Source organism: Camelus dromedarius, chromosome 9 (genome assembly GCF_036321535.1).
Source record: "Camelus dromedarius isolate mCamDro1 chromosome 9, mCamDro1.pat, whole genome shotgun sequence".
Classification (NCBI taxonomy): domain Eukaryota; kingdom Metazoa; phylum Chordata; class Mammalia; order Artiodactyla; family Camelidae; genus Camelus; species Camelus dromedarius.
This window is the reverse complement of record NC_087444.1, coordinates 24,785,242-24,812,532: the sequence shown is the minus strand read 5'-3', so window position 1 is coordinate 24,812,532 and position 27,291 is coordinate 24,785,242. Positions and strand designations below refer to the sequence as shown.

Below are 27,291 nucleotides of genomic sequence, written 5' to 3'. Positions count from 1 at the left end.
TTATTATTTGTAAGGAAAAACACACTTGTCTTTATCAACATTCTGTCCAGCGAGGCTGGACCGGCAAAGGGCAGGACCAAATGTTAAGTCATAACATTTGACTCCTGTTCCCCGCTCGACTCGCGTTCAAGGGTGTTAATAGGCTTAGCTCTTGTCAGCTGAGCCAAGACAATTTCAAGAACAAAATGAATGATGGAGCCAAGATCTTGAAAGGGCCGCCTCATGCAAACAGGGCAGGAGATTGTGGTGCACTCGGTGGTCTTGTCCAAATAATGCAGAAGGAAGGTGAGCCAAAGGACTCACTGCGCCAGGCATGAGAGCCTTCCAGAATAATCCACGGCCGGGTTATCTTCGTTTCCTTCTCTCCCTGGTATGCGAATTCACTTTTGGAACGACAGCAGTGCTGTAACTGGAATCCATCTTGTGTGATTTTCCCTCGGATGATTTAGAATTAGTTCAATTTATTTTCAGAGAATATAACCCAGTGACAGCGTAGAAGCCAGATCTTGAATTGCTTTCCTGTCCACGGAGAGGGGGAGTGGGTGGGTGTCGTTTGCTGATTCATTACTCTCTCCGTGGGATCTTTTGTTTCTAAAGCTACCTGGGATTTAGTTACAGCAACAGAACTCTAAACCAGAGTAAGCTTTTCATAAAAATGCATTTGACTTAAGAGAAAACATATAATACTGATTAATAGTAACCCTGGATGGCAGATTCGATTAGGAGATCACGTCTGAATGGGAGCGGGCTCTAAGAACCATGCACGAATCAAGCTTGCCAAAGGCCCCTTAGACATGCGCTTTTCTAAGTGGAGGAGGTGATACTGATTAAGCGCCTGAAATTAATGGGCAGGGGCCGTTAACATGCAGAAGTCTGATATCAGACAAAGGCTGCAAAGCTGAAATTGCTCCAAGGCACAGGCACTGAGAACCTGATTTTAGAAACATCCTCTAACCCTTGGTGGGCTCATGTGCTTTTGTCATTGGGAGTCAGTAATTGAATTTTCTGGGCGCTTTGACCAGTATGTAACTTTGTGAAGCTGATTATACAGCAGAACACAATTTTTCATCTGACCTTAAAAGCATTACCTTCTGCCGTGTGATTAGAAAACATGCAGAGTGCCGCCCTTCCAACTGCACTTGATCTGGGAGAGAGGACAGAAAAAAAACCACCTCGCTATTCCAGGGAACCTAGTAAGATTCATTTAGATTCTATGCAGATCATTTAATAACAGATTTCGTAAAACCTTAACATAAGGAGCCACCATAAAACGTATTATCTTTTATTACCCATACAGAGAATGACATTTTAGATGGTAATAAATCGAAACCCAAGAAAAGCTATTTGCTTTCAGAGGGTGCTTAGCGAATGACAGGAATACCAGTTTCCCGATTTTCTACTGTGGCAAATATGCCCCCCAGGGTCACCTGAGATGGCCCTCTTATGGGTTTGCAGAGGCTGATCTGAGCAATATTCTCTGGTCCTCTTTTTTTTTTGAAAGGTCATTCCCATCCAAACCTTACTGCTAGGGATTTGGTTGTTCCCCCTTTATCTTCCATCTTATACACCTTGGGATGTGTGATGGGCCAAGAGCAGAGCCTGGGCTTGGGACCAGCCATGGGGTGTCTGCCATGAGATGAAGGAGACCCACCCAACCTGCACCAGAGCATTCCAAGCCTCCCTTGGCACAGATGCCTCTCCAATGGGGAAGGACTTTCCCTGCTCACTCCTGCGAAGCCAGAGCCTTGTCACCCCTCCCTACTCTGCATCACCTGGCCTTCCAACCTGGCTCAGGCTCCACCTTTGGACCAGTAACCTCTGTAACCCAGAATAGCAACCCTGAGGCCTAAGTGTTCTGTGTTGTGATCTACATAACATCCTTTGATTTATTCATTTGTCAGTTATTAACAGAGAGTGTCAGACACTGGACTGACTATGTGATTTTTTTCCCCCAGGGGAGGTTAGAATTAGTTCAATTTATTTTCAGAGTATAACCCAATGGCCACATAAAGGCAGTATCTTGGGGCCTCAGTGTCTTAATGGGCCAGGAGTTGGGGATATGGCAGGAATAAGTCAGAGACAGGGTCCTTGCCCCCATCGAGGGCTATAATGAATACTCAGAAATTGCCTGACATATTAGAAACCAAATATATTGAAGAGAAGATTGTCCAATAAATTGATTTGGTATTTACCACTTTGTAGATGAGAGGAAATTCATCTCATCTTCCTACTAGATAGTTTGTAGGAAAGGTCTGCTTGACATTACACTTCAAAGGATTGAAATGGAAATATTTTCCAGAGGAAAGATAGTGGATGCTATTCTGGGATGGTCGGCAGTCCTGGGAAGGAGGCAGCTAGGAGTGAACTAAAGGTGGCAGCTGGTGACAATGAGCACCGCGTGGTTCTGGGAGGCTGGTGAGCATCTCAACTCTCCAGGATGCTTGATGAGCACCCTCTGGAGAAGCTGCATCCTTTTCCTATGGCTTCCATAGCAAGACCACAAAATCTGTGGCTTAAAACAATACATTTATTATCTTACAGTTCTGGAAGACATAAGGCCAAAATGAGTTTCACTAGGGTAAAATCAAGGTGTCAGCAGAGCTGATTCCTTCTAGAAACTCTAGGGAAGAATTTGTCCCCTTGCCTCTTCCACCTTCTAGATGCTACCTGCCTTCTGTAGCTCATGGCCTCTGAGATAGCAGTGTACCATCTTCAAATTTCCCTCTCTCCCTCTCTCTCATAAAACTCACTCTCAGGTGAGTTTTAAGTTAAGTAAGGGTACATATTGACCTGCAGCTTGTCAAATGTTCATTCAGAAAGATGCTCATCAAAGTGTGGTCCTCAGATCAGCAGCATCAGCATCTCCTAGAAACTTTCTGAAAATGCACATCCTCAGGCTCTCTGTTGGACATCCTGAGTCCTAACCACTGTAAGTGAGCTGAAAGTATGTGTCTTAAGGCACAAGCAAGTTCCAGAAGCACTGACTCAGACAATATGTCTTACGCACCTTAGGTACTGAGCATAATGGTGCTATGGCAGTTCAGGGCCAAAATGTTAGAAGAAACAGGCTAATGCAGTAAACAGTAGATTGTGTAAATGTGTAAAAATCATAGAGAAAGAATACTTTAATTACATTTTATTTTATTTCAACTTTTAGGGGTCTGTACTTCCTTTTCTTACTCAAATAGATTAAACCAAGTAATTCTTTAGCATGTTCAGATCTGCCCCAAACAAGGTACATGGGCTGGGATTCCCTAACTCTGTTCCCTCTGGCTATGAGTTCCTTGAAGGCAGGCCAGACTAGATGATGTCTAAGAGACTTTCAAGAAACAATAGACTGTGTCTCTTCATGTCACAAGCCTTGACTTCAGCCACACTAGTGGTCCTGTCTTAGCTGGCCTCCTCTGTGCTGGTTCTTCCCCTTTGAGTTCTCTGCCCTCACACCTTCCTTCAAAGCTCAGCTCCAGCCTTGCATTAAGATATAGCCACTTAAAAGCCATGGTAGCCCTCCCAGCTGCACCATTCATATCTGACCCTACTGAGCACACATTCAGCACGGACTGCCTCGTGCCTTGTGGAGCCACTTACATGTGTTTTACCTTCAGCCAAGCTGTGCGTTTCTTGAAAGTAAACTCACAGCTCTTTATATCTCTACTTGTTCCCATGTAGACTTCCACGCCAAGATCCCACTTCTTATCCTATAGTAGGAGATTCTCCTCTGTGGGAATGTCTCCCTCCTCCCCACACCAGTGTTTAGGCTAAGTGGCTCTCCTTTGCAATATCACAGCACTCTTCTTACTCCCATCTTGTTCTACTTAAATCTACTGAAAGTATCTGGGAATTATCTAGCACTAGATTTGGCTCCCTCTACTTGTTGCTAGTCTCTAGCATGATGCCTAATGTGTTGTAAGTGCTCAATAGATGCTTGGTAAAGTAAACAATCTTCATATCGCCTTTCTGAGAACCTCATGTCCTGACCACCTTCTCATAGACCTTAACTGGTGCACTTCCGGTAACACTTATCTCATTGTACCTTACATACTTGGTTTTTGTTTATTTATCTAAAAATATACCATATAAAAGGAGACAGTATGTAAATGTTTCAGTGGAATCAACCTGAATGTCAAATATTCATCACCTCAGGTCTAAAGGGAGTGATTTTTCTCCACGTATGCTATCAGTGCCTTTGGCATTTTATTTACCGTAACTCATCAGTAACATCAGAAAAGGTACATTTTGCCTGGAAGGTTTCATTTGATTTTGGTGTCCCTCAACCTGAAATCTATCACTTAGGTTATTCCAACTGCATGTGTCTAAGAGGCAATGTTTATTTCCCTGCTGCTTCCCCACCCTGCTGGCTTTGTCAGCAACCAGTAAATCTGGGGAAATGAGCTCTGCCTTCTCCTTACCCACCAGACCCCAGCCAGGAATGAAAGCACAGCAGGTGACAGCCAAGTGCATGAAAGTTCACATTAGCGCTGAGGAGCAAGGTGAAAGGCAGCTTAAAGACAAACACAAATTGCCCTATTACATAGGAAGCTGGAAGAACATCACTTGCCCTCTCCAGTGGGAAGGAGGCACCTTTTACAAGGGGATTTATGCAATTTCTGCTGGATTTATGGACTACCCATTCCCAGGGTTACATGGCCAGATTTGATAAATCAAACTACAGACAGGCAACAACTCGTTCTGTCCCAGATAATGTTTTCACCAATCTGTTTGCAGTATTTATAGACCAGGTGTCAGGTGCAGCTAACCTGGAGAAGAATGTGGTCCCTGTTCAGGTGCCATATTGCAAGGAGTCTTACTTGGCTCAGCCTGTCCAGGCAAAGCTGATGAGTAAATAAATAAATGAATTGCATTACATCTTTGCTATAAATCTCGTGTTAATATTTCTCATTAACAATACTTCAAACAACAGGATTTATTGAAAAAGACTCTTACAGATTTCTTTGACTCTTAAAGCACAATTTATAAGCTGGAGCCAGCTCTTACCAGCTCATAAAAGCTGACTGTGTATATCACTTTCCAACTATGTACTCAGTGACATCATGTTGGTAGCTTGAAATCAGCCATAATAAGAGTATTTAAATAACCAAAAATTGACAAACACTGCAAATCAAGAGGATGTGTTGTTAAACATTTACAGGCACAACACTCTATGTAATTCATTATTTTATAAAACTATATCAATAATTGACTCATTATTGCATAACTACAATGTGCCAGGCACTGAATTAGTGGCTGGGAGATCAAACTTTAAACAAGATGAGGTCCCTGACCTTATGGAGCTCCAACGGTCAGAGTCAAGATAGTCAATAAACAAGTAATCAATAAACAAGAATATTACAAATTATGATAATACTGGGGGAAAACTGTATTAGTTAGTTATTGTAGTATGACAAATTACTCCAAAATGTAGTCATTTAAAACAATGCATACTTACTAGCACACAGCTTCTGTATTCAGGGATCAGGATATAACTTAGCTCTGTCCTGTAATTCCTGGACTCTCATAAAGCTGAGATCTACATGTTGGTCCAGAATATGCAGTCTCATCAGAAGGTTTAACTGGGGAAGGATCCACTTCTAGGCTCTTTCTGTGGTGGTTGGCAGCATTCAGTTCCTTCTGACTGGTCCTGGAGGCCATGCTCAGCTTCTTGCCACATCTTTAGAAGACTTCCCAAAGATTCTACAACATAATTACGGCAGCCACCCACTGAGCATTTACCATGCCAGGCTCTGTGCTTGGCACTTTACATTATCCACTTTAATCCTCACGTATCCTAGAAGTAGTATCATTCTCCCCATTTGACAGGTGAGGAAACCGAGGCAAGAAGAACTTGAGTCATGTGACCAGAAGCACTCAGCTACTCAGAGGTGGAGCCAGGGTAACAGTGATTGATCAAATGTTTATTGTCCCTCCCCAAGTGTCAGCCACCCGTTTATGCAATAAGTTCCCTGCCTTCACGGAGCTTCAGTGCAGTGAAGAATGATCATCCACAAATGAGCAGGAATTCTCTTGGAGGAAGAAAAAGAGGTATAAATGTCAGAAGTAAGAAAAAGAAGGGGGACAGTGGAAAGAAATCTAGTCTGGACAGAGTGTGAAGAGTGACATGGAGAGAGACTCAAGATGAAGTGAAAGAAGGATGGGGTGCCGCAAGGGTTAATGGCAAAACCTTTCTCCATGTAACATTTACTCATTGATTCCCCCCACAGCTACCATTATGCCTGTTATTAGTGATAAATGTTCCGTTAAATGCATACTCATATGGAAGTTGCAGTAGCTGTGTAAAACATCAAGGGCCTGGTGATTGATTATCTGCCATATATACTGACATGGCTTGATTCTTTTTTTTTTTTTTTTTTATTCCAAGACGAAATGTTTGGTTTTCAAATCAGTGTGATCAATGAACCTGACCCCTGTCTGTGGAGATACACCGGAAGCTTTTTCTTGCAGACACACCATCTTCCTTTTGTCTCTAGGATATATATTAACGGGTAGCAAGCAGACACCCCCGAGGAGAAGGCAAATGCAATAGAAATGCATGACTGCAGAATTCAAACCAGGAGAGCAGCTTGACTCTTAGCTATGTCTTACAGATCAGATAGCTTAAAATAAAATCAGAGCAGCCAATTTAATTTTCCCAGTTTTGACACAGTGCCTTTCTTGGTCAAAATTGTATCTCCTTGAGCTAGAGTTCCCCAAAGGATAGCCATTCCCGGAGAATAAATGGCTCTGGTTTGAAAATGCCACAGATATGCTCAGACTTTTGAGATATAATTTAGTTCAGGGAAACAGTAATATATCATCATTATCAATAATGAAAGTAAATTGCCCAGCTTGTGTGCTGCATGTACTGTCTAGGTGTCAGGGTCAAAGGCATGGTCTCTGCCCTTGAAAACTTTGTCATCCACTTAGGAGATAGTAAATGGGCATTCAGAATAAGACGAAACAGGAACATAGCCTTCATATTAGTCAGGGTAGGCTAAGCCCTGTAATAAACCTCCCTTAAACCTGAACAATGGCTTGTTTCTTGTTCACATCTCAGCCTAAAGCAGGTCAGTGAAGGGTCTCTCTGCCACATAATCATTTAAGGAGCCAGGCTTCTTCCTGTTTGGGAAATCGAAAATATGGAGGATTATGTGGGAGGTTTAGGGGCCATGCCAAAGATATATCACTTCTGCCCATATTTCATTGGCCAGAACCACTCTCACAAATTCCTCTTACAGTCTAGCTATATGCTCTGCAGTCAAAGGAAGTAGGATTTGGTGAACAAGTAACCTTGTCTTCACTACAGCTTCCTTAGGTGTCAAGCAACTGAAACTGATTCTGGCTGGCTTCAGTGCCAAAAAGAATCTCTTGAATAAACACGAGGGTGTGTTACAGAACCCAGGGGAGAGCTGAAGTCAGGAGCAGCGCAGTCCTGGATCTCAGAGCAGAGCCTGCATTCCTTCTGGGTAGAGCAGTGCCTCCAGCATAATTCAGTCTGAAAGTCTCTTTCTCTTGGGGTGGATCTCACCTATGTCCCCTCTGAGCCTGGAACCAACCAAGAGAAATACTCCCGGGAATCAGAGTGCCATGGAGAGTGCAGCTTGGCCTTGAGAGGGCAACAGGGTTCCTACCCCCGGTTCAGTTCACTCACCAAGTGACAGGAGAGCTGGACAGCTGCAGGTCTCATCCCCCAGAGACAGGGTGCCTCCTGCATGGGCAGAGAGGAGTGCCAGGGTGTTACATGCCCTCTCAACACATTCAAGATGGCACAGTCCTTCTATGGAGCCCAGGAGTAACGTGGGAGAGCCAGAGGGTTTGCCCTACATTCTGTCTCCAGGATACCTGGTTTCACATTTCATACTCCCAGAATCTGATTGTCCCAGTTGGGACTAGAGTGTAGCTGTGATTCAGTCAACTAGTGCAAGGGAGACCCATGGGCCGCATCAGTGGTTCTTTCCAGAAAATGGGCAGCTGTTGGCTTCCTAGGAGTCTTTTCCAGCAGGGTAGCAAAGGCAAAGTGACCACTGAGTGGTACAGAAATGTGTGTGTGTGTGTGTGTGTGTGTGTGTGTGTGTGTGTGTGTGTTTCAAGTCAGAGGAACTACTTGAGGGATTTAGGGGTCGACTTCCTGGAAAAGTCTCAGCTGGAGTAGGAAGCAGGGTCTGGTTGTGCAGGAGCGAGGGGCTTCATGTAGCATTTTCTCTAGGTCTTTCACACTTACAAGGAGGTGCTTTTATTATTGGTTGCTTAGTTTTTGTTACTTTTGTCATTGTGAAAGCCATGATGTTGATTACAGAAAAAAAAAACCAAATATGTAGGCCACTGGACTTTTTATCTTAAGGTTGCTTTTAAAAGTGAAAAGTTGGAAACAGCTCAAACAAATGACCATCCAATAGGGAATGACTGAATAAATTATACTGGATCCATACAATGAACTGTTACACAGCTATTAAAATGAACAGACAGGTTCTAAGCACTGAAATGGAAGTCATATGGCAAACAGATTGTACAACTGTGTGAATGGTATCATGTCTTTAAATATGTGTGTCTCTAAAATGTGTGTGTGTGTATGTATATGATGTGTAGCAAAAAGAAGGGAGATACCAGACTACTAACAATATTTACCTCTCAGACATGGAGTTGGGGAGGATGGAAAGGTGTTGGCAGCCTTGAACGAGTAGGCCGTGGGACCCAGGGCGAGGGTCACAACAACATGCCTGTGTACAAAGTAAACGCTGTATGCATGCGTCAGTTACATAAGTCTTAGAACAAAGAAAGTAGAAGTACGTATGTGCTAGTGCTGTTATGTAAGCCTCATGAGCAAAGAAATAAACACTGCACATGCAGGCAAAGAGTAGATAAAAGCAGGACAAGTGCGCCATGGAGCGGGGCCATCTTGTTAAACTAGAAGAAAATGCTGAGCGCCACCGCCGCTCCCACTGCCCGCCGTGCGCACCACCGTGCGGGAGTAGAATAAAGTGCTGTTCCGCTCCATGTCAGCTCCTTGTGCAGTCCGTCTCACAGTATGGCAGCTCCTCACGCATTTGTCCAGTTGGGCGGCTCACCTCCTCTCAAATCCCACTTCAGCCCCACCTCGGCTGACAGAAAGGAATCCTCACTTTCTACTTTAGAAATGGTTGTGGCATTTCTAGTTGCCTTACAGTAATTGGACACTCTTCAACAATACAAACATTGTCTTTGGTAGCCTGAAGTCTGGCAGAAAATTGAGACTTTTGGAACATCTCATCTCAAACCTTATCATTTATCTCATTAATAGTCTAACTGATTTTCCACTAGGTTAATCGATCTGTTTCCCATTGCAGTCATAAAGTTTTATTTATATCCGGAGATGGGAGCTGGCTGGTTCATTTTTTAAATTATTTATAAAGTGTGTTAAACTACAAGAGAGTGCGTCCTTCCTTTTGGCACTGTCCTAAGAATTTGTCCATCCCTCTGCTTAGCTGTGACTCTGTTTTGTTGCAGTTATATATGAACATACCTGTGCTCAACCCTAAGCACCTCTGAACACCTTGAAGAAAAGCACCCTTTTCTACTTCTGTATCCCTAGTAGCCAGCACCATATTTAGACTAGATGTTCAATGACTTCCAATTAAATCAATGCATAAACTAACAAAAGAAAAATTGTAATAACTTTCTTTGGTCAAAAAAATGTTTATGTGGAGGAGAAAATTTTAGAAAGGAAAACCAATATAAACAAAATAATTGGGATACTGTTGTGGAGAGCCTATTGTGATAACGTGATACAATAACACTTAAACTGTCTTGCAAATAGCCAGGTAATTGATCATGGCATTAATTGCAATATTACTCAGAATCCCCTTGTTGCTATTCATGGAACATCTCGTCTGAATATGTTAAGGAAAGGTGACGTTGATTTGCTCATAGAACTCACAAAATCTGAGGGGTGAAATCTGTCTTCAAGGATGGCAATTAAATGAGGTTAAAAGAACCCCTTGCCTACCTCTCGGACTGTTTGTGACCATTAGGACCTTCAATAACAAATACAACAAAATCGTAATAAAAATAGCAAAAAGAAAAGATTTTGTCATTGAAGGTAGTTCAAGACTTGAACTCTCTGCAAGAGTGATTATGAAACTAATCCAAACTGGTTTTAAGAAGTAACGAAAGTGAATGAATGTCCTAATTAGCTGAAAAGTCCACAGGCAAGGCTGGCTTACAGTATGGTATGATGTAATGGCTCCAAAGCAATCACTGGGAAACATGTTTTTCTCCAGGGTTCAAATCTCATTCTCTCGGTAGGCTGGCTTCATTCTCAGATGCACATTCCCTCACCCTACCCCTGCTGTGACGTGAGATGGCTCATCTAGCTCCCAGGCTAAATGCTCCTAAGTTCACACCACAGGGAGACAGAGCATCCTTCTCTAAACTGTCAATCACAGGCCCTGTCCCTGGACTAGACACAGTGCCCCTGGGTTGACATGTATTTATTGCCTTCTTCTAATCAGAGTTCATTCCAAAAGTTGGCCACAGTGGAGGGTGGGGAAAGTCAATCCAACCCAACCTCATGGGCAGAGAATAAGTTACAGGTTGGTCCCCAAAGGAAATGCCTTACTGGAAGAATGGTGTGCTTGTTGCCAAGACAAGCAAATCCACTACTGAAGGCAATTTAAATGCAGAGTTGTCATTTACCAATCACTGCATGCTTCTTCATCTTGGAATCAGAACCATTTGATTAGTTGTTTTAAGTATTTAAACATGGTAGCAAAATACTTTTCAAGTACTCAAATGAAAAATATTGGGAGACAGTAGTGCAGTATTGCCTATGTTCAATTTATCAGATCATGATTGGATTAATCAACATCATCCAAATTTAACATGCCATAAAAGACTGAAATGACTAAAAATGACATGAAGGAAGTGCAGTACAAATGACTCTAAACCTCAGTTGGTGTTTTTTCTACCTGTAAAGTGGGAGTAGTAAATGCAGCTGAACATGCTTGTTGGAAAAATTGACGCTGATTTCTGAAAAATACACCATAATCTGATGGCTCACCCACAAAACTATGCAGTAATGCCAGCTTCTAAAGCTGTTATCTTTGTCTTGACCTCATCATCAAACGGCCTCATTTCCAGGTCAGTTTCACGAGGCCACTGTGAAATGACACATGTGGGTATAAACATCAAACATGCAAAGTATACCCACAGCCCAGAAATGAAACATTCTGGAATGTATCATGTGGCCACTGAAGTAAGGACAGAAATTAGATTTACCCTCCACAGCCAACTCTTGTCTATGGATAGTGACTGTCTTGCCTTGGCGAGATTCCAAAGGCACAGTTACACGCAACAGGCGAGAGTGCTCAGCCTGACCAAAGGTGCCTGCCCTGGACGAAGCAGGGCGCACAGCATCAGTCCCAGCAAGATGCACGTCACCTGTCCCCAGTGGTAACCCCCAACTAAGGGCTGTTGTGTTTTCGCTTTGTAGACTCTGGAAAACCCCAAGTATGAATTGATCATCGAGGCTCAAGATATGGCCGGACAGGATGTTGGATTAACAGGCACAGCCACAGCCACGATCATGATCGATGACAAAAACGATCACTCGCCGAAATTCACCAAGAAAGAGGTGAGCCCCTGCTGAGCACCACCCTTGCAGTCACAGCCACGAGTGCCGATTATTATGAATTCTGTGTCCCACAGCCCCGCCGGCTCGCTGTCTGCAAAATCAAAATACTCTTTTGTGGAGAGAGGATGGTGTTTTGCTGGAATACTTTTCCACATTTTATCTTCTTCTTTTCTTTTTTTTTTTTCTTTTGTAAAGCTGAAAATACCAGAACATTGTGAGAACAAAAGCATTGAATCTTGTTCAAGTCCATAAGAAAATAAGTTTTAATGCCAAAGTGCCATTTTCGTAGTTTTTTTGGTGTTATTTAGTGCTGAATTATGTGAGTCCCATTGTGATTTTAGCATAACAATAACTTTTTTTTTCCAACAAGTACACCGGAGAGGCCAGACGGAATGGCAGCGAGAAGGTACAGCAAATTTTGTTGGCAATAACAGGGTGGCGCAGGAGCTTATAAATAACCAAGTTAGCTTGTCTGGGGGAACTATTATTTACTCTCGGCTCCAGTGCTTTTATGATTGTGAATTGTGGTGGTTGTTTCCCACTTATTCCAGTGGAACCATGTTTGGGGACAGGCTGGGTACTCAAGGTTGCCTTCAGTTGCTGAATTTGTATCCAAACTAGGAAGTCATTTGCACTGTGCAACTGATGGAAATGTACTAACGTCTTGGTTTCTTTGGGGGTCAGGGCAAGGGCCAAGGAAGGACTTGACACCCCTCTTAGTGACCAAGAGCATAGAACCAGTCATTACAGCCCGCCGTTTACCAAACCTTTACTCTACACCCATCACCACCACAGGGCTTTCCACCGTCCATCCATTGCCTCATTTGATTATGTGAGGGTGGCTTCATGAACCACATTTTTTAACCAAGGAGGAAGTTTATCTTAAGCTCAGAGAATCTAGATCTCCAAGGTATGGCCAGAGTAAGTGGCAGGAACGGGGTATGAACACCACTCCCTGTGAACCGTGCTCTGAGCCGCAGTGCTGCGCCTCCTTGTCGGCCGAGGATGTTTTCCCCCATGTCTGGATTTGCAGTTGCCTACCCCACTCTCAGGAATCCCAGGGCTGTACCAGATGGCCCTTCTCAGCCCCCTGGCTCCCCAGTGACCTCTCCACATCAGCATCCCTACATGACTCATTCAGAGGGTAGAAATCTCCCCTCTCCTAGGGATGTCTCGGACACTTAGGATTCTAACCTCAAAACTGCCAAGTCCACAGTAGCTGATACGGTCCGGTCTACTGCTCCCATGACAGTGTTTCTCTAACTGCTAATACAGATTGCTCATTATTCCCCTGCTTCTCAAACTGTGTTCCAAGAAATTAGTTCCACAAGTTCTATCATCATAGGGCAGGGGGTATGGCGGGATTGGGGGTGGGGGAAGATTTCAGGGTCAAAAAGATGTGGAGAACACTGAGGTGAACAGTGTGAAAGGTTCCTTTTACTCTAGGGCTTCAGGGTACCTTTAAAATGCTTCCTGTTACTCTAAGAGGCATAGGTACAATCTATAGGGCTTGTTAGGCCAATGTGGCCTGGGAATACTTTTTCATGGACTGCCTCAGATGTCTTGTTGAGCTGATGTTCATGGGATATTCATTGGGAGATACTGGTTTATCTGTAGAATTTCTTGTGAACCTGTTTCAAACAAATAACTCAAGGCACATTGTAATATTCAATATAGACATAATAATAAAGATAGAAATCAGATAACCCCAACCTGCAGTAAGAAAACCTACCAATGTTACCAAGTGGGTGAGATTAATTAGTTACTTCAGTGCAGCCTGAATGGAGCTCAGAACCGTGTACCTAGTTACAGATTAAATACTGTGGGTGAGAGGCTTTGGTGGTGGTTGTTAACACCACTGAATTCAAGGGAAAAATTTAACATAGATCTTAAAGTCAAGTCAGAGGCCCTGAGTAGCATACTGGAAACTGTATTCACCTGTGAATATTGGCAAATGCACAAAACTCTCTTCAAATGGACATTGGACAATGAACTTGGGATTCCCACAGGGCAGGGCTGATGGCACATCTCGTATAGAGACATACGTAATAAAATAGAAAAATGGGTAGCTGGCAAGTGCATCAGACTCTCCCTTAGATATGAGATCTCCCAAAGGAGCCTTTGCCAATGTTGGGTAAATCAAATTCACAGTTAAATTTTCTAACATGTTCCCGGAAGGCTGACGTTCTTCGTTCTTGAGGAGGGATTCAGACATCCTGGACACCAGAATGCTAAAGGTAGACCAACAGAGATGTGAAGGAGTGGGCCCTGGGCCAGGAGTGGAGTCAAATCCCACTGACCAGCCACCAGACATGGACACTTTCACCATCTACATTCTTGTTTTGGCACCTATTTGCCTGGTGGTAAGGCCCCCCTCATTGGGTTCTTGTAAATGTTAAGTGAGCTGTTGGTGAAAATCCCTGGTGCTTGTCACCTTGTGTTCTCTAGAGTGTTGGTGATGGGGACAGCGGTGGCAACTAAGAAGGTGGTGGTGAGGACAGTGGGAGAAAGGCAGGGATGAGGAAGGTGGTGAGGAAGATGGCAGCAGTGAGATGATGGTGTGATGAGGGCAATGTTTCTCAAATTCCAAAGGCCAGCTACCATTCTTATCTAAAGGGCCATCTCTCCTCCCTGGTGAAAGACTTCTGTTGTCCTTTAAAGTGATCAAAAAAACTTGTTCAAGCACTTCAAAAGACATGGTTAAGATCCTCGAGTTTGCAAGGAGAAGGAATTCTGGAGGAGAGGTGCCAGAATCTGGAAAATTCATTACTATGGACAAAAGCAGAGAAGATTAAGAGAAACCTGTTAGGTGGAGAAGCAGAAGTGATGAGGACTCAGCCCAAATGTAGTGATCTCTGGAGTGTGGAAGAAATCGAATGTGATGAACTAGAAACAGAGAGGAAACATGGACCTGGTGACCATGAAGGTGAAATAATTTTCAGAGATGAAAGCCAAGGTTTAGTCATTGCAGAATGGACATGGTGGTCTTTTGGGGTTGAAGGTGTCTAGAAATCTGTTGAAGAGGGTGTTGTCTTGTATACGTTTCTACATATATTTGGACATTTCTTAGGAAATTCATAGAAATATACAGTTGTCTTTTTTTAATTCTACTTTACATGGCCTTCCATCTCCAGAGAAATTCATTTTTTGATTTATTTAAATGAGAGGCTACATTTGGCTGCAGATAACATACTGGAAATAATACTGTGTTAAATGAAATAGAAGTATGGTTTCTCTCACATAAAAGTCTGTATCAGACAGTCCCAGGCCAATATGGTGACACCAATATGGAGTTTACCATATTCCTCTTATCTTTCTTCTCTGCCTTTCCCAAAACTGCCTCCTTGTACAACAGGGTCGCTGCTGTGCCAGCCATCATGTCCATGTAACAGGTTGAAGGAAGCAGGAAATGAGAAGGGCAAAGGAGGATCTGCCAAGTAAACGTATTTAAAGAGCTTCCTCAGGAAGTCAAATAACATCTGCTTGCATCTCCTTAGCCTTCCTGATCTGTAAGCAAGACTGGAAACTTCAACTATTCTTAGCTGGCAGCTTGCAGCCCTTGATAATATAGGGATTGTTACTAGGGAAGGACATATTTTAAAGGTTATTTTAAAAAGCAAATTCTTAGTGCAGCCTAAGGTCGTTTGCTGTTCCCCTTGAGTTTATTCACACCAACTGTAAGCTTGCTGAGAGGCAAAGCCCACACCTCTCATTCTCTGTCGCATTCCCAGTTGGCACTGGATAATTCAGGATTTGCTGAATGTTCCCTGAAGGTAATTTTAAGTTGAGAACAATGTCACTGGATCTGATGAACCAAGTGCTTAAAATTGTTACTGATACATGAAATCAATTTTTAGTCATTGATTTTCATGAACGCTTGGATTAGAAACACTAGTCTCCTAATGCAGAGTCTTCTGTGAGTTTTCCTAGTTTTTTACACATGGCTTTCACTGTTTGTTTAGGTTTAAATGTTAGTTGTGACTGTCCTAGATTAGGTCCTTTTTGAAGTGATTTTAGGAAATCTAGGTAAACTCTCCAAACCCAGATTTTGAATTATAGTTGGGAATCTCAGTCCCATTTAGACCAAAGTGACTTGTTCATTTCTGTCTCTAAAGTTTTTTTGTTTGTTTTGTTTGTTTGTTTTAAGGAAAGATACCTGATTTGTACCTATAACATAGTTGATGCTCAACCGATACTGACTGAATAATTCTTATTTTCACATAAACCCCAGCTCATGAGGATCTATGAACTCCCTATTAACTTTAAAACAATGTGTTTGCAAATGATTATAAGATTTCTAAAAATTTTTTTTAATTTTTTTAACATTTTTTATTGTTATAGTCATTTTACAATGTTGTGTCAAATTCCAGTGTAGAGCACAATTTTTCAGTTATATATGAACACGTATATATTCATTGTCACATTTTTTTCTCTGTGAGCTACCATAAGATCTTGTATATAAGGATTTTTACAAATCTTATGAAAATGAACTTTTCTTCACTTATTCCATCAATTGATTTTCAGATTTTACCTTAAAATGTCCATTCATAGTTTAAAATGCATAACTTCGGGGTTTTTTTTTTTTTTTTTGGCTCTTTGATGAATTCTTTCTAAGGTAAATGTTTCAATGTTCGAGCTATAATATTACAATACTTGTGATAAAAATGGCATAAAACTTAAAGGGCCCTGTCCTCCAGCTAGAAGATGAGAGATGATTAAATGCTCAGATTTTCATAAAGAGGTGAAGATAAATAAGTGAACTGAAAGCCGGCAGGCTGAACTGAGCCCCCGGCAGATACCTGCATCAGGTTATCTAGTGGGTGCTGGAGTCCAGACTCCCAGTTCCTGAAAGCCAGGGTCAGGTCTTTAAGGACCGTGATGCTTCAGGAGTCTTATTTTAGTTTGGACTATTAGCTTTCATAATAAAAAATATTTTACTAATTAACTGCCTAATTCACCCTGTAATACTTTTCCTCTTACGTGTTTGACTGCAAACTCTACAATCCCTTCTTGATATAATAATTATGTAAAACCATTTTCTATAGGAAGTGAGCAAGAGACTAGTCTTTCTTCTAGCAGGGTTGATAGAAATGCACTCTGTATTGTTGAGAGCTTAGAAACATGTTTTCACCTTTACCACCTATTTCATTATTGGAAAGGTCATGTAAATTTTTTAAATTGTTGTCAAATTTGAGAAAATATCTATCAAGTTTCTGTCATATATACATGAGCTATGCAATTTCAAATGTTGTCTAAAGGTGAATCATTGGATTGATGTGACTTGTTAATCATGTCACCCACATCCTTATTTTGAGGCTTATTAGGAGTTTTATGTTGTCTTTATTAATGCTGTTATTGCAGGTAAATCACAAGAAATTCAGATCTTTACCCATATGTTCATTATGATTCACATCTCTTCCTTAGCAGGCTTATTGATCAAGGAGCTATTTTACCTCTTACGTTAGAAATTTATTTTTTCCTCTTAAAGAAATGTCTGGTGTAAAATGATGTCAGGATAACATCTATTTTATTCCTTAACTTTATCACTTTTGCTTCATATTCCATTAAATTTAATAACTTTATTGAGATATACTTTACATTCATAAAGTTCACCTCTCTAAAATGTACAGTTTGTTGGCTTTTAGTATATTCATAGTTGTGTAACTATCACTTCTATCTAATTTCACATGTCCATCAGCCTGAAAGAAACCCCATGCCTGTTAGCAGTCACTCCCCATGCCCCTTTTCCTGCAACCCCTAGAAACCACTAATCTTCCTTGTGTTTCGATGGACTTGCTTATTCTGGACATTCCATGTAAATGTAATCATTCAATAGGTAACCTTTTGTGATTTGCTTCTTTCATTTAGCATAATGTTTTCAAGGTTCCTTCATATGGTAGCCTGTATCAGAACTTCATTCCTTTGTATGACTGAATCACGTTCCATTATATGGATGATGTACCTATTTCTTCTGTTGTATCAAAGTTTTCTTTGAATAGTTGAAGCTGTTTTATTAAGTGCATGTAAATTTAAAATTGTTATAGCTTCCTAATGTTTTGATCCTTTATTATTACAAAACTTATTCCTCTATCTCCAAAAATGCTTTTTGCTTTAACATTCACCTCATCCGATATTAGAATAGTTACCCTAACTTTCTTTTGGTTACTGTCTTCATGGTGTATTTCTTTCCATCCTTTCTTCTCTCGAGTTTTCTGTAGTCTTATATTTAGAACATCTCTTATAAGCAGTGCATATTTGGGTTTTAATTTTTTTTTAAGTTCCAATCATCTTAGTCTTCTTACTCGAATTATATTGTGTATTTACATTTCATTCAAGTACCATATATTTAGGTTTAAAACTACCAACCCTAATATTTGGTTTCCATTTGTTTTACAGTTTTTCTTTTTCTTTTTCTTTAACTTCTTACCTTTGTCTGAATTAATCATCTATTTTTATCATTCTTATTCTGCTCTAATCATTTATTTGTATGCTTCATTTTCATATTCTTGTGGTTTCTGAGAAATTAAAATATATGTCCTTGACTAATAGAATCTAATATAAATTACATTCTTACCACTTCCTGGACACTGAAAAAAACCTTAGAACATTTGAGCTCCCTTTATACCCCTTCTGTCTCTTGAGATACTGTCATATGTTTTAATTCTACATACATTTTAAATTTCACAAAAATATTAGTTTATTTAATAAATATTCATTTATATTTGCCCATTCATTTACTCTTTATATTAGTATTTATTCGTTTGTGATTCGGTACTTCCTTGTGGGATAATTTTCCTTCTGACTGAAGAATTCCTTTTTATTTTAAAAATAATGCAGGTCTATTGGTGACAAATTCTCTCATTTATTGTTTGTCTAAAAACATCTTTTTGCCTGAATTTTTGAATTATATTTTCACTGAATGCAGAATCTCAGTTAACAGTCATTTTCTTGCAGCATTTTAAAGATGGCATCTCATTGACTTCTGATAATCTATTCATGTTTGTTGGAAGGTCAGTTGCCAGTATTACTTTCTTCTCCATTGAAAAAGATGTGGCTCTCTTCCCTGTGTGTTTTAAATAATATTTCTTTTTCTTTACCTTTGAACAATTTTATTATGCATGCTGAGGTATGGTTTAATTTGTATTTATCATACTTGTTCCTTAGCATCTCAGTTCATAACATACCTCTTCAAATACATATTCTGACCCATTATCTCCTCCTTCGTATCTAATTTTATATATATATATATAAACTTTCTATGCTTCTGTTGATCTTTTTTCCAGTTTACCAAATCTCTCTTATGCTATGTTTAATTTACTATTATACCCATCTATCGATTTCTTAATTCCAGTCACTATATTTTAAATTATATCATTTTCATTTATTTTATAGATTAAAATGTTGAAATTTTACATTTTATGTATTTCTTTAGTGTTTTACTCAGAGTTATTTTAAATTCAACATCTGGTAACTCCAATATCTAAATCACTTCTGAGTCTATTTCTATTTTCAGTATTTGTTTCTTGGTTTTGGGTCATTTGTTATGGTCTCTTGGCATGCCTAGAAATTTTTTAAGTTTATTTATGAACACTGTATGTGAATTTTTTTAGAGATAATTTGGGGCTCTGGGTGATGTTGTATACCTCCAGAATGGATTTATTTTTACTTTCTGTAAGCCAAAAGAGTAGAAAAAGAGACAGCTGTACATCAGCCTGGGATTGAGTTGGTTCATCAGTGGGCTTCAGTCTTTTGCGAGGACTAATCTACTTCCTGGTTTCCCTTACTCCCTGGGTACAGCCTCTCTGGGGCCCCAACTAAAGACGAGTATGTTTACAAGGGCTCTTCCAGTTTGGAGACCCAGAGTTGCAGTTTGTCTTCTTAGCCCCCTGAGATGCTGAAAGCTCTGCTCAGCTTCCTGGTCTCCTAGCAGCACTTTCTGCTCAGATGCTAGCCTCTTGTCCCTGTGCCCTTTCCGCTTAGAAACTGCCTTAAGAGTAATAGGTCCATAAAGTATTGGCTTCACTTCAGTAAACTTCCCTTCTCAACAAGATCTTGGATTCTCAAGTTCTGGCTACATTGGTAGCTCTCTAGTGCTTTCAAATTGGCAGTGGAGGTGGGGGGTAAGTTGAACACAGTCCATATTCTTGAGTTATTCTAGATTTGAAAGATGGTCTAGAAGAAGCTTGCCCCAGTTACCACAAAGAAAAATACGGATTAGTTTTTTAATCTGGATTACCAGGGGAAAGCAGTAGATACTATGTGTATGGAATTTACTGTAGCACAAAACATCATAATGTTTTCATTAAAAATATGCATTGAAGAAGTATAATTAAAATATTTTGACAGTGCCCACCGCGTCATACCATTTGCTTCAAAATCAACTCATTTTAGTAAAAAGATTTAAAATGTTGTGTCTCCTCATTGATATTGACAATCAAGAAATAACTCTAACTCTAAGGGAACTGAGCTATATAATTAGAGGCAGACTTTACTTTCCGGTTTCCTCACTCTTGAGTTGACATGAATATCTGAAATTTTCTTAACTCTTTTGGATCTTTTCATTCCTTTATGGTAGTTGCAGGTATAAAGCTAGTAAACATACCTTTGTGTGCCATCTTTTACCAAGCTTCTAATTAAAGTGGGTATATTTATCCACTCCTCCAGGACTCCATGCAATATATTTGGATGCTTCAAATGAAACTCTCCTATTTCTGTAAGAGTTTATTTCCCTTAGGAGAAAAATTCCCTTTAAATTCAGAGGAGCCTGTGTCCAGACACTGGCCACATAATTACACATTCCGCTTGCTCAATAGAGCTTAATCTAGAAAGCCAACCATATATTTCTTAGAAGATTGAACCCATTTCAATTATCTGACTCAAGTGACTTTCCTGAAAGGTGGAGTCTAAGACATTTTAACAACCAGATAAATCTTAAAAGATGATTAAATGTTATTTTAAATATTCTGAACTCCCCCTTCCCATGAAACTTTTCATAACTATTATGATGAAATATGCGTTACTTTTTGCTGTGATGTGAAATCACATATCTGACAGTTTTCTATGTGGCTGAAGTTTTAAATAAAACCAAACGTATACCATTGGGATCTTTATCTCATGCTTTGTGTGGTGGATGGAGGCATCCCAATATGTACAGAAATGGACTATTTGAAGAGAATAGAACAGTGTTATTTCTTTGCACAGAAACCACCTATTTCCAACTGTGCAAACAGCAACATCACTCCCAATTACATCAGTTCCTGGTCCATTTTTGTCCAGGCCAATACCTTGTCTGAGGACTCCAGGAGTCATCTTTTGCAAATTGCATTCCCAGCTTCCCATAATATAATTGAAGAAGGGTTAGCCGCAAAACAGCCAACACCCACATTCCCCACTTATCTTCACTTGGAAGGGGTGAGTTCGTTGCTTTCTTCTCCTGCATGAAGGTCATAGAAAAACATGAAATCATCAACTAAATCCCCTAGTGTTCAAATTTCAGAGGTACTTGCAACAGCAAGTCTACAGCTGGATTTCTTAACTGAAAGAGAGTGAAGGGAAATGCTGGTATGAATATAAGCGGTGCTCTATAAATAGAAGTTGTTGTCCAAACAGGATTCTTCCAGCTAAGGAAAAGAGTGGTGTGTGCTTTCTTGGATTTAATTGTTCATAGACAGCAGAGTGAGAAATCTTGCATTGTTGAAAATTCCCATGTCAATTATAAACTGTGTTTGTGATGTCAAAACATCTGAATTTTTTTTAAGTGGAAAAATGTAACCTACCCTGTGGCTGGATCTTCAAGGTGCTTGTTGAGGTAGACCAGACAGCCAGATGATTTATTGCAGTAATCAGTCTTTCATAATTATATTCATGACATGTAGATCCTCATCATCCTTGTGTGAACCTCTGTGCAAGTTCAGTGCCTTTGCTAACCCTTTGGTTATGCTCAGAGGGTCAGCAGCAGCTCAGTGGCAATAAAAGCAATTTTTACTACACCTGGCAGTCTCACCACTGAGCCACTCCATAGCACAATGGCCTCTGAAGACTTCACGCATCTGCTTCTATTCAAAGACAGCAACAACCACAAAGCTGTAAAACGTCTATTTTTTTAACTCTACGAATGTAACATTTCTACACCTCCACAACACAGCTTGCAGAATGAGAACTCAAGAGTTCAAAAATAGAAAGCCAAGAGTAACAGGAAGGAGATGTTGGAAAATGATACATCCAAGCCCCCACTGCTCCTAGAAACCATTTTGTGCCAAGCAAGGTTGGAAGTAAGATCACTGGGTCTTCTTCATGGATGATTTTAAACACTGTCCACTTGGTCACAATCTACCTTCATCTCAGATGACACTGAAATTTTAGTTATTATTCCCCATACATTCCAAGCTTTGGCATGCCTCCACACCGCTGCACATTCTGTTCCATTCTCCCTGGAATGCCTTTCTCTTCCTTTGTGCCTGGAAAACTCCCAATTTATCCTTTTTATAAATTCCCCAATTGTAAATCTCCCAGGCAGACTGTTTCTTCTTCCTCCTTGGTCCTATACACACGAGGAACCCTCAGCATGGTATTACCACACTGCCTTTTAATCATGTACTCATACTATGTCTCCCTAATACCGTTTGGATAGTTTGATATTTAGGGACATATTCTTTTCATCACTGTCTCTAGTGGCAACATCAAAAGCTTAACTAGGAAAAAAAGAGAGAAAAAGAAAAGTTTCACTAGAGATGAAATTATTATTCACGCAGTAAATCCTTATTACAGTCTGTTGTATCTCAGCTTCTAATGTACTATCAAATATTACTGTGTTCCATATTACATATAGTGTTATGTGTATACAATCAGATATAATATTCTTTCACATATTCTATTCTTTTCTAATACATACACATCCTCATGTGTACATATTTTATTCTAGCAACATGTAATATTCACCTAATGTGCCATACAATTATTTATTCACTGATTGTCACTGTCCCCAAATTAGAATGTAAGCTCTTTGAGAAAAGAAACTTTGTCTCTTTTGTTCCCCTGCTCTGGCCCCAGCACGCAGCCCACCAAATAACCCAAAAACAGGTGAATGAGCAAATAAATTATGAACATTCGATGGTAAGCAACAGAGGCGATCAAAAACTTAAAAAACCATGTTGCTGAAAGGGACTTTAGAAAGAATCTCATCCAACCCACTGGTTTTAGAGATGAGGGTGGCTGCTCAAGGCTGGTAGCAGATCCCAGGCCAGGTTCGTTGTGGCCCAAAATACTGCTGCTGGTGAAAAATCAAGGCCCCGCAGTAGCACCAAGTCATGAGGGACCTTGAAGTTTATCACTTTACTGTGGTGCCCAGAGAGCCAAGAGGGCTGGAGTTCAATTCCTTTCCAGAATGAATAAACAAATCTACATCAACTGCAGAGAGCCCTAAATCTACTTCCCTACCAGTCAAGTAAAAAAAGAAAGAAAGAAAACTCAAGGTTAATAAATAATACATAAAGGAATCATTACAGTGGAGACAGGCTCAACTTACCCTGCAAACTTAAAGATGAGAAAGAAAATACTCCACAGCCCCAGAGTTCTGTATGGGTTCGTTCCTCTAAGTGAGATTAAACAAAATCATCCAGAATTGTTTTTAATGAATTCGTTTATTTCCAAACTAAAATCTATTTCAGTTACAGGCTGAATATCAGTTTTCCCAGTACAGGCAGCATTTTATTTTGCTGTCGGCCTGCCCAGATCTGAGAAGATATGAATTTATGAGAAATATCTTCTTCTGCCTGTCTTACTTGAATGTACCTATATTTATATACTGTATATAATAACATTATATTGTTACTTTCTGAAGTGCATTCATTCATTCATTCATTCACCAGCCCATCCATCAGAAATATATCCCGTGATTCCTCTTTGCCAGGCACTGTGTTAGGCTGGGATGCAGTGTGGTGAGCACATCATCCCAGCCTAACAAACACGGTCCCTGACCTCAGAAGGTGACAGTCTAAAGTGGGGACAGCCAACCAGCAAATAGCTACAGATGGCCCTAGCGACAAGATGGAAAGGAGTGAACTCACCAGAGACGGGCACAGTGTGGGCACCTACCATGGAGCTCAGGGAGGTCGCCCTGAGGAGGTGACATCTACAATGACTGTGTTAGTGTCCTAGGGTGGCTGTCACAGTGTCACACACTGTGTGGCCTAATCAACAGACATTTATTCACTCACAGTTCTGGAGGCCAAAAGTCCAAGATCCAAGTGTTCACAGGGTGATTCCTTGTGAGGAAGAATCTGTTCATGCCTGTGTCTTAGTTTTCTGGTGGTTTGCTGGCAACCTGTGGCAATCATAGGCTTGTAGATGCATCACCCGATCTCTGCCCTCGTCTTTGCGGGGCTTCTCCCTGTGTGTACGTCTATGCGTAAAGTTCCCCCATCCTCTTCGTTATTAAACAAACATCCAGAAGCCAGTGCAAATGTATGAAAGCGCCCGCTTTGAGCCAGGCAGTGTCTAAGAGCCTAACATATCCCTGTCATTCATTCTGCCAATCCTGAGATACCCGTTTCGTGGGTGTGGAGATTGAAGCTCAGAGAGCTGAAGAACTTGCCCACAGCCTGGGTCCCACACTAAGGGTCCCACGCTAAGCTGCTTCTGCACCGTGAAAGGGCTAACAACTCGCTGGCACAGCGCCTGCAGACCCAGTTCTCAGAGCATGTCCCCCTGAGTCAGGCACAGCTGTTACGTTTCTATTCCACGGTCTGGCCCTCAGGGTCAGCTCCCTAGCAGTCCTTGCCAAGGCTGCTCCTCAGGGAACAGCCATCCAGTTTGCGTCTTTACACCTGTGCACCAGGGACTTGCTGAAGACGCAGGTTTAGAACCTCCAGTCTCAGCTTCTACTTGAAGTTTTCTTTTTTTTTTAATTGAAGTATAGTCAGTTATAATGTGTCCATTTCTAGTGTCCAGCATAATGTCCCAGTCATGCATATACATACATACATTCATTTTCATATTCTCTGCTTGAACATTTCCAGTGTCAGCTCACCACCTCCCGGCTTCCTGTGGCTTCACCTGCCTCTCCGTTCAAATCAGGACAATGTTTAGTGCAAGCCCTAGATACAACTATAACACACTCACACACACACACACACACAAATTCTCCTATGCTTGCTAGCACAAGTCTAAGCTACTCTTTCTGCTTCCACAATTTCTTCAAATTAAAAGAAGCGAGGTCTTCAGCAGTGTGTATAATAGTTCAGTGGTAGAACACACGCTTAGCATGCAAAAAGTCCTGGGTTCAATCCCCAATTCCTCTGCTTAAATAAATAAATAAATAAATAAATTTTTTAATGCTAAGAAAAAAGAGGGGGAGAGGTCTTTTAATAGCCAAATAATTTGATTGGTGGTCTCATATCTCTATTTTGATAGATCCAATGGGCAAATATAATAATCATTTCTCATGAGCATAGAATAAATGCAAAAATGTTTTCACCCAGATAATCAAGTTTTTAGAGTTAACAGTTATTAAGTGCTTCTCTGTGGGAGGCTCGGTTCTAAGTGCTTTAGGCATCTTAACTCATTTCGCACAAAGCCCTACAACATAAGTGTTCTTGTTATCCCTATTTCACTGATGAGGAAACTGAGGCACAGGAAAGTTAGGAAACAGGCCCACGGCTACAGTGTGGTGGGGCAGGGATGCCACCTCCAGGCTCTGGTTCCAGAGCCCAGCTCTCAGCCACTACACTGGACTCACCTGCTGAGATTCTACACATTGTTCCGGTTCTACAGGATTCAGAAGTGAAAGAAGCCAGGCCCCTGATACACTAGACTTCTATTAATTTCTCAGCAGCCAAACCAAATAACCGATGTTGAGCACAGTGACGTTCTGGGGAAGATATTGACAGTTCCACTAAAGATACAGTCACGTGCATATCTCATTCACAATCTTCCCACATCGCTGTCAGCGGCTTATCATAGTCAGCTAATTATTAGACATCTCGATCGAAATCCAGGTTTGACTCATTGGAGAATTGAGGCAAAGTCCTAGGAAGCCAGAAAAACTTTGGTTCATTAACTAGGGTCATTTTTATCCTAGTCTGCTATCTCTGGTAACAATTTTTAAATCTGTTAAATTTATGACTGTCGTTACTGCAGTTCCATGATCATTAATGAGATAATGTGCTTCCTCGAGTCCACAAATCTTTGTGCATTTGATATACTTGTTCTGAGTTAGCAGAGTCGAAAGTGGCCCCAGCTCTCATTCTCGCTCTCACCAAGTGCTACACTAACACAGGCAGTGAGCGGAAAACCGAAGATTTAAATAAGATGGGCAAGGCCTTGTGGGAGGACAGGTATTAAAGTGGTGCAAGAGGGCTGCCTCCCACAGGTAAGTTCAGAGAGCTCTGGGAATATGACCTAAGGGAAAAAGACAGTCTGGGAGCTAGAAAGGTGAGGTCCTGAAGTAATTCTTCATCCTCCAAGTCGTGGGTTTGCTAAGAGAAGTGAGGACGGACGGTGCAAGGACAGTTCATTCGAGGCAGAGCACACAACATGTGCAAATGCCCTGAGGCATGCAGGGGGTGTTTGAGAGGCTGAAAGAAGGAGCTGGGACTAGCCTGTATGGTGTAAGCACAGGGATGGGGGGAGAGGTGGCCCACCCTGCATGAGTCTCTTCCCCCAGTAATAAACTTCTGGAAGTCATGCATTTCCCTCAAGCTCCCCCAAATCTCCCAGTCACAATTAACTACCTCGTTCATCAGCATTGTTCCTGCCCCTTCCCAGCAGGTGCTGGATCAGCATTCTAGGTATCCATTTCTGCCTCCTCCAGACTGGAGCTCCCACATCTGTCACAGTCTTCCCCTTCGGTCTCAAAACGCTGTGCACAGGGGGAGCACAAAGCATATTTGTTGCATTAAATCCAAGCTAACAAACAGCACTCCTTCCCGGCAGCTCTGCAAAGAGGAACAGATGCCTTTGCTAATCGCTCCTGGATGCATGGTTTAACACAGGTTCAATTCGGCGCTATAAATCTATATATCAGAGCCAGAACCAGTTAGCTGCCTGGTTTATAATAGCCCAGCACTGGCCTCCCACATGATGGGCACTGGGCCCTGTCACTCAGAGGAAAACCTCAACAAACCCCAGCGAACTGAACTGACCACTTGTACCAGCCTCGTATAGAAATGGTCAAAATATCTTTTTTTCCTTCCACTCTGGGAAATTGAAAAGACAAATCAATTATAGTAAGACAGACGAGAGGCTTACTCTCCCTCAAGAAAATCTGCTTTTGGTTTCTCCAGAGTTAAAGATCCTCTACTTGCGCTCATTTTGTTGTTGAAGGCAGAGCCCACTTTGAGCTAGCATGAGAACATCCTGGAAGGCATCGGTACTCCTCCCCGGGGAAGGCACAGTACTCCTCCCCTGGGAAGGTACTCATCACTAGAGAACATTGTACTCATCACTAGGGAAGTCTAAGGGCTTTTTGACTTCAGATGTGGCTGCCTCCCAGGCTCGGGCAGCATCATCAGGATGCTATCTACATGCCACTCCGTTTCTCAGCTCTGCTTGTCCCTATGTATTGGTTTTATTCTCCAGTAGGCTCTCTCCTCATGACAGGGAATGTGGCCTCTGGTGCCCATAAGCCTAAGTCCCCATGGCTTATTACAAAGGGAGACACACCCACCCTTTTGCCCAGAACCAAACGCTAC

The 27,291-nt window shown here is 41.3% G+C and overlaps 1 protein-coding gene across 2 annotated transcripts in view; it reads left to right on the top strand.

Annotated features, from left to right (window-relative positions):
* CDH13 (cadherin 13) overlaps nucleotides 1-27,291 on the top strand; it is a 1,287,194-nt gene that overhangs the window by 1,148,743 nt on the left and 111,160 nt on the right. For both annotated transcript variants that reach the window (XM_064488932.1, XM_010980492.3), the window contains one exon: nucleotides 11,462-11,602. In XM_064488932.1, coding sequence (XP_064345002.1) covers nucleotides 11,462-11,602 — 141 coding nt within the window. The remainder of the gene's footprint in view (nucleotides 1-11,461; nucleotides 11,603-27,291) is intronic.